General features: G+C 45.6%; 1 protein-coding gene across 4 annotated transcripts in view; it reads left to right on the top strand.

Annotated features, from left to right (window-relative positions):
• Window positions 1–12,858, top strand: part of PIP5K1B (phosphatidylinositol-4-phosphate 5-kinase type 1 beta) — a 309,163-nt gene that overhangs the window by 276,856 nt on the left and 19,449 nt on the right. For 2 of the 4 annotated variants that reach the window (XM_060610118.3, XM_060610119.3), the window contains exon 12: window positions 6,264–6,381. In XM_060610118.3, the coding sequence (XP_060466101.2) occupies window positions 6,264–6,381 (118 nt within the window). Of the gene's footprint in view, window positions 1–6,263; window positions 6,382–8,775; window positions 9,054–12,858 lie in introns of those variants that run through there. The other 2 variants (XM_060610120.3, XM_078436041.2) reach the window with 2 other exon arrangements.

Raw genomic sequence — 12,858 nt, forward strand, 5'->3', positions numbered from 1 at the left:
GTATCTCTTTTCTGTGCTTGAAGTATTTGCCTTCCTCACTACTATGTAAATTCCATGAGGCAGAGACGTTGATTTTCATCTCTGCTCCCTCCTGGCCCCTAGACCACAGCGTGCATAAAAGGGTGTTTGTGTGGTACATGCAGGAGGCTAATCCCTCCAACAACCTTGCATGTTTGATACTGTTCTCATTTTATATGTGGGAAACTGGAGCTTCTAGTTCCAGAGTTCCAGAGAGGTTAAAAAAGTTACCCAGTATCACCCACAACCACGCACATGAGCCAGAATTCAAAACTGTCTCGTTCCAAAGTTCCCAGTCTGCCTGTGCTGCGTTATCAGCTCAGGTATCTGTTTTCCTAAAATGCATTCTCCCCTTTTCTCAGGCGGTAGTTCGTACCTGACGTAATAGTTTTAGGGAGGTAACATGTCAGTTCTGTGCTCGGATCTCACTCAGTATGTACTGAATAAGGAGGATAGCAAATATAAAGATTAGTGGATTGGTCATGTAGCTCAGTGCCAAGATGTATTAATGTCAGATTATTTTGAGTGCATTTAATGGGACTTAAGTGTATCAATGCCTGATGATTGACATAGGGCTGTATGTATTTTACAGAGTTCTTATGTCATTTTTTAAATTGAAATGTTGGAAGCTTAAATAACTTGTTAATTATGTGCATTTACCAAAATTTCCCATCTTCATCATTTAATTTTTTTAATGTTTATTTATTTTTGAGAGACACACACACACACACACACACACACACACAGAGTGCAAATGGGGGGAGGAGCAGAGAGAGAGGGAGACACAGAATCCAGGCAGACTCCAGGCTCTGAGCTGTCAGCACAGAGCCCGATGTGGGGCTCAAACTCACGGGTTGTGAGATCATGACCTCACCATGTGAGATCATGACCGAAGTCAGACGCTCAGCCTCCTGAACCACCCAGGCACCGGTCCAGAACTCTTTTCATCTTGCAGAACTGAATGTCCCCATGAAGTGACTCCCCATTCCCCCAGCCCCTGGCAACCACCGTTCATTCATCTTTCTACCTCTGTGAGTTGAATTACTCTAGATGCCTCATGTAAGTAGATTGATACAATATCTGTATTCTAATGCCTGGCTCATTTCACTTGGTTCCATGTTCTATAGATTCATCCATTAACATGTCAGAATTCACTTCCTTTTCAAGGCTGAATAATTCCGCCTTGTGCGTATGTATCACATTTTGTTTATCTGTTTCCTCCATCGGTGGACATTTGATTTGCTTCTGCCTGTTGGCCCCTGTGAACAAGGGTGTATTTGTTCACTAGGGCTGCCTTAACAACGCAGCATTGACTAGGTAGCTTAAACACCAGAAATGTATTTTCTCATACCTCTGGGGACAAGAAGTCCAATATCAAGATGGCAGCAAGTTTGGTTTCTTCTGAGGTCCCTCGCGTGTCTTCACACAGTCTTTTATACGCCTTTTGTGCACGTACACATCTCTTAAGGGCACCAGTCATATTGGATTAGAGCCTTTCCCAATGATCTCATTACCCTTAATTACCTCTTTAAAGACTTTATCTATAGACACATTGTAAAGTACTGGAGGTCAGGATATGAACGGGGGTGGGGTGGAGGGCGGTCAGGGGAGACACAATGTTTAGCCCGTAACACGGGGTGAACAAATATAGGAGACTCCGTTTTCAGTTTTTTGGGGGGTATATACCCAGAAATGGGATTGATGGATCATATGGTAATTGTTTTTCACTTTTTATTTTTAAAGTTTATTTTTGAGAGAAAGAGAGACAGAGTGTGAGTGGGGGAGGGGCAGAGAGCGAGGGAGACAGAATCCGGAGCAGGCTCCAGGCTCCCAGCTGTCAGCACAGAGCCCGACACGGGGCTCGAACTCACGAACTGTGCGATCATGACCTGAGCTGAAGTTGGTCGCTCAACCGACTGAGCCACCCAAGCGCCCCCAGCTCTTTCTTTTTTTTTTTTAATGTTTATTCATTTATTTTGAGAGAGAACACACTTGGGCCAGTGGGGGAGGGCAGAGAGAAAGGGAAAGAGAATCCCAAGCAGGCTATGCACCGTCAGCACACAACCCAATGCAGGGCTCGATCTCATGAACCGTGAGGTCATGACCTGAGCTAAAACCAAGTCTGGCACTGAATCGACTGAGTCACCCGGGGAACCGCAAGCATCCGACTCTTGATTCCGGCTCAGATCCTTATCTCACAGCTTGTGAGATCAAGCCCCAAGTCCGCTGTCTGCTGACAGCATGGAGCCTGCTTGGGATTCTCGCTTCCCCTCTTTCTCCGCCCCTCCCCCACCTGTAGACCCTCACACATGGGTGTCACCAAGCATGCTCTCTCAAAATAGATAAAAATAAACTTAAAGAAAACTCCCACCCAATAGTGGTCATTCCCTGTTCTCCCCCCACCTCACCCCCACCCCACCCCCACCCCCGGCAACCACTCATCTGCCTTCTGTCTCTTCTAGATTCGCCTGTTCTCTACAGTTCATGTAAGTGAAATCATACAATATGTGGTCCTTTAGGACCAGTTTCTTCCATTTAGCATAAGGTTCTCAACATTCCCCCATGTTGTCGCACACATCTGACCTTTGTTATTCTTCTGCTGAATGACATTCCATTGTAGGACTTATTTACCCGTTCATCGACTGGTAGACATTTGGGTTATGAACACTTTGGGGCTATTCTGAAGCCTGCGTCCTGGGAGCATTCGTGTACGGGTTTCGGTGCGGACGCATGTTTTCATTTGTCTTGGCTGTTTGTCTAGGCGTGGGATTCCTGGGTCGGTTGGTTTTCAGGACCCCCCACCCTGTTTTCCAAAGCAGCTGCACCTTTCTACAACCTCGTCAGCAGTGGAGGAGGGCTCCCGTGTCCTCACATCCTCTCCGGCTCTTGTTAGCATCTTTTTTTATAGCCATCCTCGTGGGTGTGAAGGTGGTATCTTGGTTTAGTTTTTCCTTGCATTCCCCTAATGAGCGATGATGTTGAGCATCTTTTCATTGGCTTATTGGCCATTTGTATATCTTCTCTGGATAAGTGTCTATTCAGATCCTTTACTCATTTTTCAACTGGGAGATTTGCCTTTTTATTGTTTTAAGAGGTCCTTACGTAACCTGGATTTAAGTCCCTATGAGCCTCATTTTCATCCCCCAAATATAATGATGCTCAGAATGTTCTGTTGGAATAGGAAAGAATCCTGATACATGTGAGAAACAGTACAAATAGAGTGGGGTTTTTTTTTTTTTTTTTGGTATCTGTTTGATTTTATCTAATTTGATCAGATAATAACAGAGGGAATCTGGTATTTCTTGTTTTCTATAATATAACAGTGTATTTTTGGTAAAATAATTGATACATGTACCTGTCAAATCCCACAGGATACCCTGTTTTTCTCAACCATGCTAGTAACTTACTCATAGTTACCAAAAATAGAAGATAAATGTTAGATTGAAAAATATTTAAGTTTACTTCCAGGGGAGTGACTGGATCACAAAAGGATGGGAGAAAAAGGAACACGACTTTTAGCTATATTTTATGCTACATGTATTGCCATTAAAAAATTTTTTTAATTTTAAGAAAAATCACTTCCAGGGGCACCTGGCTGGTTCAGTCCACAGAGCATGCAACTCTTGATCAAGAGTTCAAGCCCCACTTTAGGCACAGAGCCTACAGAGCTTTCCAGAGCCTCCACAGAGCCTCTGGAAGTGAAAAATCACTTCCAGAATCTTCTTGGTTATACTCTTAAATATCACAACTAAAAACTCAGACAAGAAGGGGAAAACTTAGCTTTGAACTTCACCAAATAAATTCTATGTTCATAAAATTCCCCAGAAGCCATTCGAGACTTTTTAATTACATAAAAATAAACTATGAACCCCAAAAATAGGGATAAAAATCAAAAGTCATACCACACTCACATGTTCTCTGACCACCTTGTTTTTTGGTTTGATGTTTAAGTAGATAATTCGTCTTTTGTGAGTGACAGTATAGCAGCTGAAAAGCAAACGTCATTTAAAACCCATCACTGCATCCTTACTTTTGGTGCAAAAAATAACTTGAGCAGTATTCACGGCTACACAGTGCTTCTCAAAGCAGCTTCCCTTGCAGGCTGACAGTTTACCAAACCAAGAAATCTCCAAAAGTTTACAGAATGGGGCGCCTGGGTGTCTCAGTCGGTTGAGCGACCAACTTCAGCTCAGGTCAGGGTCTCACAGTTTGTGAGTTCGAGCCCCGCATTGGTCTCTGTGCTGACAGCTCGGAGCCTGGAGCCTGCTTCGGATGCTGTGTCTTCCTCTCTCTCTGCCCCTCCCCCACTCACACTCTGCCTCTCTCTCTCTCTCAGAAATAAACGTTAAAGGTTTATGAAGTCAACAGCTCCATGGAGAGAGGTCACACTCACCCTGCTCTTTCAAGTCCTTCGGGACAAACTGTGTGTCCCACACTGTGGGGTTTTTGAAAACAAAGAGGACTTTTTTTTTTCTACAATGTCCAGAATGTAAGAGAAAACCTGTCCAGGCAGAGTGCAGTGGCTTTTACCCCTTCATTTTCACGTTCCCCCGCATCACCAAATGAGAGGCCCACAGGAGACTCCCGTGCCCTTCTCACTACTTTCGTAGTATTTTTACAGTTATTGTTTCAGTATCTTTTATGATCAGAAAAAATGCAAATGAACCTGATTTATTAAGACTCATACAATTCTAGTGATCCTTTTTTTTTTTTTCCAGTACTGAAAAGGTCAGGATTTCTAACTATGTGACATAGCTTCAACTGATGGGTAAACATGTACAGAAAGAAAATGATGTGTCATTCCCAGAGTAGGGATGGGCAGAGGATTAGAAGGTCCTGTCAGTCTCCTGTTGAGCTGGGAGGCTCCAACAAAAAATTCAGAGGATGGCTTCGGACTAGAGTTTTCAGAAGCAGTGAGCTAGGAGCGGGGCCCTGCAGGGTGGCAGGACCTGGTCACAGGGCAGGTGAGAGGGAGCAGTCTTCCACACTCCCGCTCTCGTCCCCTGGCAGGTGGGCTCCACCTGGCGATGGCCAGCCCCTTGCCACAGCTCACCGGGCCCCCATAGTCCTCTCCTCCACTGCTGTTGGCCACGCTGTGTTCTTGCAAAACCTTCCCGTGGAAAATTCCCAGTTTAAAGATCTAACTTGCGCATTCCTGAGCTCCTAGCTCGATTCCCAGTGTCACTACTATCAAAGTGGGTTGATTACTTCAACAGGTGCCAGTGGCTCTCCCATCATGACAAAACAAGGTGGTTTTCCCTCGTACCTCACTCACGAGTATGCCTGTCTGGCCGCCTTCCTTTGCGTCTCTTGTCCTTCCTGTTACCAAAGGCACACGTAGGCTGTTTTCACCAGCACATCACAGAGTGCTCGGTGCCTACGTCAGTCATCATCAGGCAGAGTGTAGGCCTTGGACAACAGCATGAGCCTCACCTTGGAGCTTATTAGAAATGCAAACTGATGGGCCGCCTGGGTGGCTCAGTCAGTTAAGTGTCCCAATCTTGGTTTCAGCTCAGGTCATGATCTTGCGGTTTTGGGAGTTTGAGCCCTGCATCAGGCTCTGCACCAACGGTGCTGTGGAGCCTGCTTGGGATTCTCTCTCTCCCCCTCCCCTGCGTGCACGGTCTCTGTCTCAAATAAATAAACTTAATTTAAAAAATGCAAACTGATGGGCTCTGTGTCAGATCAACTTCATCAAATCTGGGGGTATAGGTCCTAGGAAACTGGGTTCTAACCAACCCTCCAGGGGATTCTGATGCCCACTTACGTTTGAGAACCATGGTTACAACTGGACCTTCCCCACCTAAAAGGAAAAGAGAACAGCAGAGAGAAATCATCACTACGGATGGTGCACAAGGTTATCTTTATCAACTACCAGAGCATGAATACTCCAAGTGGAAAATGTAGGCAGTGGGAACCAATTTCTCAAAGTCAGAGCTGAGCCGTGTGCCTCTGGATTATAGCTCCCCACCCTCCCGAGGCTGGGGACCCACAAATCACTTCTCAGAAATTTAAAGTATCTTGGAGGAAAGTAGACAGAAAAATCTGCTGGCACCACCGAATTCCTTAAACTCAAGTGAGCCTATCTCCGGGCAGGACCTTATTTCCTTTGAACTCTCAAAATCATTTTTTTTTTTTATCCCGAAAGCCCTTCCCAAACTCTGTTTCTTTAGCCACAACTTTGCAAGTATCCGTGGATTTTGCTCCTGAGGCCACGTGCTCATCATTCTTCTTTGTTTTTCCAGTAAAGGGTTACCTTCCAGTTCAACATTTACCTTGGAAGAGGGGACCATCTACTTGACTTCGGAGTCCAATGCTCTGGAAATGCAGGATGATAATGCCTCTGTGCTTGATGTCTATTTAGTAAGTAATTTTCATTTCTTTCCCTTCCCTTCTGGTTGACAGACGGACCCAGGCCTCAGCCGACACAAGAACAGGCATGCTTGGGTTTTTTTTTTTTTTAATTTTTTTTCAACGTTTTTTATTTATTTTTGGGACAGAGAGAGACAGAGCATGAACAGGGGAGGGGCAGAGAGAGAGGGAGACACAGAATCGGAAGCAGGCTCCAGGCTCTGAGCCATCAGCCCAGAGCCTGACTCGGGGCTCGAACTCACGGACCGCGAGATCGTGACCTGGCTGAAGTCGGACGCTTAACCGACTGCGCCACCCAGGCGCCCCCAGGCATGCTTGGGTTTTAAACAAACAGTGGCACCCTGTCACTTCTGTAAATGGCGTGTCTTTCCACAAGCCATGCTCTCCCACAGTTCGCGTAGAACATCACACAAAAGAATAGGTAGGGTGAGACGCAAAATCGGCGTATGTAACCAGCGAACAAGTCCCCTGCTCATGAGGCAGGGTGTGGCTTCTCCATGTTATTCTCAACAAAGTCAGGCCTTCTTTAACTCAAATGTGTATCCTCTTGTGTGTAAATCTTCTCGAATTCTGGATCACTGCCTTGGTAAATTGGTAGCTTAAGAGGCACAGAACAGGGTTGTGGGGGAAAGTCAGCACTCAAGAATCTTGGCTCTCTCCCTCAGTTGTCACCAACCAGCTGCGTGATCCGGACAGGAACCTCTCTGTGTGTCCTTATTTGCCAAAGGAGGGAAATAACACCCGCCTCTCGAGGCTGCTTACGGGATGAGGAGTGATCCCGTGTGTGAACACCCTTTAGTGCCTGCCAAGTTGTCTGCAGTGGCTTAACTGAGTTATTAGATGAGGGCTGGAAAGATACACGATGGACTCAAGTGTAAAAGAGGAGAAGGGGCATTTACCCTACGAAGTACCTCCCACACGCATTCCCCACGTCCTTGTACACCTGCACAAAAATCCCATGAAACAGGCTAAGTGTTGATTTCAGGTTTTCCACGCATGTGTGTGCAAGCTCCATGTTGGGAACCAGCATAGGAACACCCCCACACGACCATTTCACACTTGTCCCTATGCCCCAGCCTAGCCCTGTATTCCCCTCAAGTATACTCTGGAGGACATCAGTCACCGAGAATGCTACTCATTATCCCAGAGGCCTCCAGTGTCTTCCCTCCCCTCCCAGAGTAAGATCCACAGTCCTCAAGGCCCTGCATGGTCCGATCCACCCTGCCTCTCTGACCTCCTTTCCCTGCCTCTATCTTTCTTGCTGACACCATTCCAACCACACTGGCCCTGGTGTTCCTCCCGTAACCAAGCATGTCTCTGCCTCAGGACCTTTGCATTTGCTATTACTGTCTGGACATAATTTGTTGTTCCATGCTTGCTCCCGTGCTTCCTTCAGTCTCAGCTCAAACATCTCCCTCTCAGATAAGCTTTCCTTGACCTCTTACATAAACTAGAAGCCCTCTCCCCACAACAACCATTGGGAAAGGACCTCTGAATATCCTGATTGTGGCACTAATAGAATTTTTTTCCACTGGGCACACTCCTCCCACACTGCCCCCACTTTTTAAAATAAGCTATGATGTATTGTAAAATCCTTACCGAAGAGCTGGTTCCTCTCTACCACCAAGAAGATAGGGAATTAAGTAGGAAAAAAAAAAGTTTATAGTAATTTTTTGGTCCCAGGGCAAGTTTGGTTTTATCCAGAAGTAGAAGTTGGGAAGTCTACAACGAAAGAGCAAGTGAAATCTCATCTTCATGCGCTAAGAGTTTGTGCTCCTTGTGTGTTTCTTTTAAAAACCAGATTTGCACCAACTGGGGGCACGGGATACTGCTGTGTGCAATGTAAGATCACAAGGTGGTTAAATGGCCCTGCTAATGCCAGTCCCTTATCTGTTACCCTTATTCCTTTGGTAGAAAGCTTGTCTCCTTAGTCATTTCAGCTGTTCCTCCCTGGTATTAACAGTTTCATTTATAAGGAACCTGCTTATGTACTTTTATCAGTGTCTGATTTTACTGTGCTGCTTCTGTGCCTTTCTTGGACACTGACAAGCACAACATTTCACTGAAGGATAATGCTTGCCTCAAGAAGCCACAGGGAAAAGCCACAATATTAATGGTTGGTTGTATTGAAAACACTTGAGCAGCACTTAGAACTCAAGGGATCTGGGAGTTTAGAACTGAAAGAGACAGTGGTGATAGTTACCTGGTGGCTGTGGTCATCTGCCCAGCCTTCCCCGCACAGGGTTCCTTGTGGTTCAGCAGCACAGGAAGTGAGAGGACTCAGGCAGCCAAGGCAGTAGAAATTCTCACCAAGCTTGGAGAAAAGCTGCTCTAGCCTAATCCTATTTTGTAGCTACTAACCCTAAGCCCTTTAACATTTTTCAGTGTTTCCTACAAGCCTGGCAATGTCCTAAATACTTGGTCTTAAGCCACTTAATCCCCACAACCCACGAAGCAAATGGAGCTCCGTTGTACAGAAAGATCATCAGTTTGCCCCAAGTTATGCAACCAAAGAGTGACTGATTAAGCACTGGGATTCAAGGACCCCACTGGGGGGAGTCTACCCCAAAGCCCCTCACTTCCTTCAGTCTCACCGTTGGTGTTCACTTAAGTAAATTTCGATCAAAATAATGATTTTCCAGAACAGAAACAAATGAGAAGAGCAGCAGTATTTTACATCTTTAAAATCCCTAACTTCTGGTTTAATAGAAGAGGCTGGATTCTCGTGTTGTTTCCGCCTCAGTCTGTCGTGATCGGGCACGTCTTCATACGACCCTGTGTGCCCACCAGAGGGCATGGGAAGGAAAAGGCAGGTGACCTCTGATTATTATTTACAAAGATGTGATGGATCCCCAGAAATGGTCTCCCACCCACTGTCCTAATCCTTTCAGTTAGCCCCTTCCCCTGCTGCAGAACCACATGGGACATAAAGGAATGACCCAGAAATAGGCACCTGGGTTCTGTGCCTATCTCTGCCTCTCACCAATCGTGGACTTTGAATTGACCACTCTTTTAGGGCCTCAGTGTTTTCATCTATAAAATGGATCATTAACTCACCAGCTCTGGCCTGCCGTGACTTCCTCCAAATTACATGGAGTTGTGGTAAAGGAGGTTTTGCCAGAGTCACAGCAGTGGTTTCTCCAAATGTTGCTGTCTCATCACCTTCTCTACCCTGAACCTTCACGGTATTTAAACTTAAATTTTTTGGCAATGCATCTAGAAAGTGCTGCACCATTGATTTGTAATTCCAGGTTGTGTTTTCACGCTGGAGGTTTTTATTTTTTATTTCGCATGCCCTTTCAGTTCCAAAAGGATACAGCTCCTGGGCCACCCTTTGCAGTTTGCCTCCACACTCTGAAAGAGTGAATGGAAAAGATAAACAGGAGAAGAGAAGACCTTTTTTCGTCTTCCTCTGGACCTCATTAGAATCCTCTTAATCAAAGGCATCCTTACTTGAAGGGCATTTGGAGGCTTTGGTGGTGACATTGTTTTCAGCATTTAACCAGAGATAGGCAGGTTTCTCTTATGCTTCTCCTCCTTTAGGATACAGTGTTTCTCTACAGATAGATACAACCTAATCCCCTGGTGCTATTATTTATTAATATATAATACTGTGTAGAAACCTTTAAAAATAGATAGGATTTAAAACCACATCATGTATGCACACCGGGTAACCTATGAAATTCCTTTTAAGGATCCACCCACATTATACACTTGTCAGTTCAGCCAGCTATCCTGCTTTCCGCTGTGATCTGACATGAAATTGAAAGCATAGTTTACCTGGAAAGGCAGCTAATTGTCCCATCACCCTTACTAAAGCATTGGGTTCAGGTTCCGTGTTTCCACTATCCTGCGTTCCTTTGAAAAAGACCATTCGCCTTCCCTCCAGAGAGTTCCAGGCTCTCTGCTTCATTTGCAAATATTCAAGTCAAGGGAGTTGTTTTTCAGGAGGGTTTTATGCAGTGACCAAAGATGCGTCTGCCATTGAATTTTGAGTTGATGGCACAGATGAGGGTATTTAAAAGAATACAACAGCGATGAACAGGCTCTGTTGATTGAAAATGGGCAATCATGCCGTCTTCATAATAGAACTAGATTCCACTTTTTGAATAGTCTCAAATATGCTAAGGCACTGACGCTGTCCCCGTAGCGGTTATTCCACGTCCTAAGGCAGCTTCTTTGCTTGATGTAGAATGCAATTTAAGGAGAAGGGGAACAACCAACCAAACGCTGCTGAAAAATGTTACGGGTCTGACTAGCTGAGCAGGGATGGGTCCGTGGGGGATCATGGGATTGCTTTAAGAACACAGAAGTTTGAAAGATGCCACTAAACAATGACTTTCTTCTCTTTAGTCTCCAGGTTCTACCCTTTTCTTTTTCACACCTTCCCTATTAACATCTTCTCAATAATATGTGCTTTCATCCAGAGAGGTGTGTCTGCAAGATGGCTGTTTGAGGTGTAAAAATAGCTGTGGGCAAAGGAGAAGAAACAGTTAAGCCATTTCTTAGCCTTGCCTGGATTGGAGATTAATGCTCTGATGTGCAGCTGTTGGACAGCTTGATTATTTAATGTGTCTTTAGGGTGGCTAATAATACTCTTTGATCACAGGACGAAGAGTGGCAGAGAAGTGAAAATGATTGAATTAACAGCTTATCGTAGCATTATGTATCAGAAAAGCCTGACCAAAAAAAAAGAAGAAAAACACTTTAAATTAGGTCACGGGGGTCTTAGAAAATCCACTGGAGCTTTCTGGCAAGAGAAACAGCATTTGTGGATTTCGCTTCACTGGCATTGAGCTTAAAGACTTGTATGCGAAGTATCAGGTCCCTTTATTCACTCCCATTTGAGCCAGACTGGCTGCCGCAAGGGGTGTTTATTTGAAATGGGGCAATTCTGTTGCTTCTCAGCAGAGAGCTAGAATCCCCATCTGCCAAAGAGGCTGCTTGGGATCTTGGCAGATTTTAGTGAGAGCAGAGAAGGAGGATGAGGAGGAAGGCAGTGCCCTTGGCTTGTAAGGCATTTAACCAGAATGCAGTTTCCTTCTGCCATATGACCACATTGGGAAGAAATGGAGAGATTTCAGCAAGAGCAAAGTAGCTCCCTTTGTTTATTCCCAGAAATGCTTGGCCCCCTTACGTCATTGACCAAATAATACTTGTAAGACGTGCAGAAGAACGGACAAATGGATTCCCAGCTCCTAGACCTATGGCAACTGTGAGCGATTCCCATACTGACACAGTTTTCAAATTAACGAGGCAACCCATTGGTCTGGGATAGGAGGACTCCCATAGGATTGTGGTTTTTATATATAAAAAAAAAAAAAAAAAAAAAAAAAACTGTTAAACTACTGTTTAAGGATTAGCTAAGGGCATTGGTAGTCACCCAGGCATTCTGGCTTTTCAGTTAAATTACACCCATAATTAGCAATTGAATGACAGGCTGCAGGGAGGGTAGCAGAGATTTGTTTTGTTTTGTTTTTTTCCTTTCTGTTGGGTCCTAGCTTTGTAGTGCCTCCTGGCCTCACTGGCCTGCTTGATTTCTGCCTTGAGGTTAGCTCTGCCTGAGGCACCTGCATCCGGGGCACCCCGAGGATCACCCCATCATTTTTCCATCTTTGCCTCCTGGCGCTGGCTTCTCTCCACCTCCCCACTCCCTCTAGAATCTCCCTAACGCTTCTCTCTGGGATTTCAGTTTCCATGTTCTGCTGTGTCAGGGGGAGCCAATGTTTGCTACTCTCCCGAGCCTTTCCAACTCTTGGGCAAAGGGAACAGTCTCCAATGGTGTGACCTTGGAAGCCGCCAGGCATGGAGCCTGCAGGAACAAACTCCAAATGAACCCACACTAGGAACAGATGGGTTTAAAGAAAGCAAATTACAACCTATCCATGGACCGAGTGAACAGGGCTGTCCTCATTCCTACCATTTCCCTCTTATGGGATCTGAGGAGGAAGGCGGCACATTTGGTAGGGCGGAGAAGGTGTATGCATTATGCACTGAATAAAAAATAAATAAGGAGTCCCTGAGTGTGGCGAACGGTATGAGGAGGACTGAGGAGTGGGGCTCTGAGGGCTCGGCTTGCTTTGGTTTGTCTCTACCAGTGTTAGCTTCCTAGGGCTGCCCTAAAACCCAGTACCCGTATCTGGGGGGCTGCAACAGAAATGTATCATCTCACAGTTGTGGAGGCCAGAAGTCCAAGATCAAGGTATCAGCAGGGTTATGCTCCATGGGAAAGCTCTAGGAGGGGATGCTTCCTCCCTTCCTCCAGCTTCTGGTGGCCCCGAGGGGTCCTTGGCATTCTTTGCTGTGCAGCACTAATCTCTGCCGATGTCTTCATGGAGCCTTGTCTCTGGGTCCCCTTCTTGTGGACCAGAAAGCAAAGCTAAGGTGACCCCCAGGGGACTCCTACCACACTCCCAGGAACCCAGCCAGAGACTGTTTTCCTCTTGCAGCAAGCCCTGCTGCCACCTA

Source organism: Panthera onca, chromosome D4 (assembly GCF_046562875.1).
Source record: "Panthera onca isolate mPanOnc1 chromosome D4, mPanOnc1 haplotype 2, whole genome shotgun sequence".
Taxonomy (NCBI): Eukaryota; Metazoa; Chordata; class Mammalia; order Carnivora; family Felidae; genus Panthera; species Panthera onca.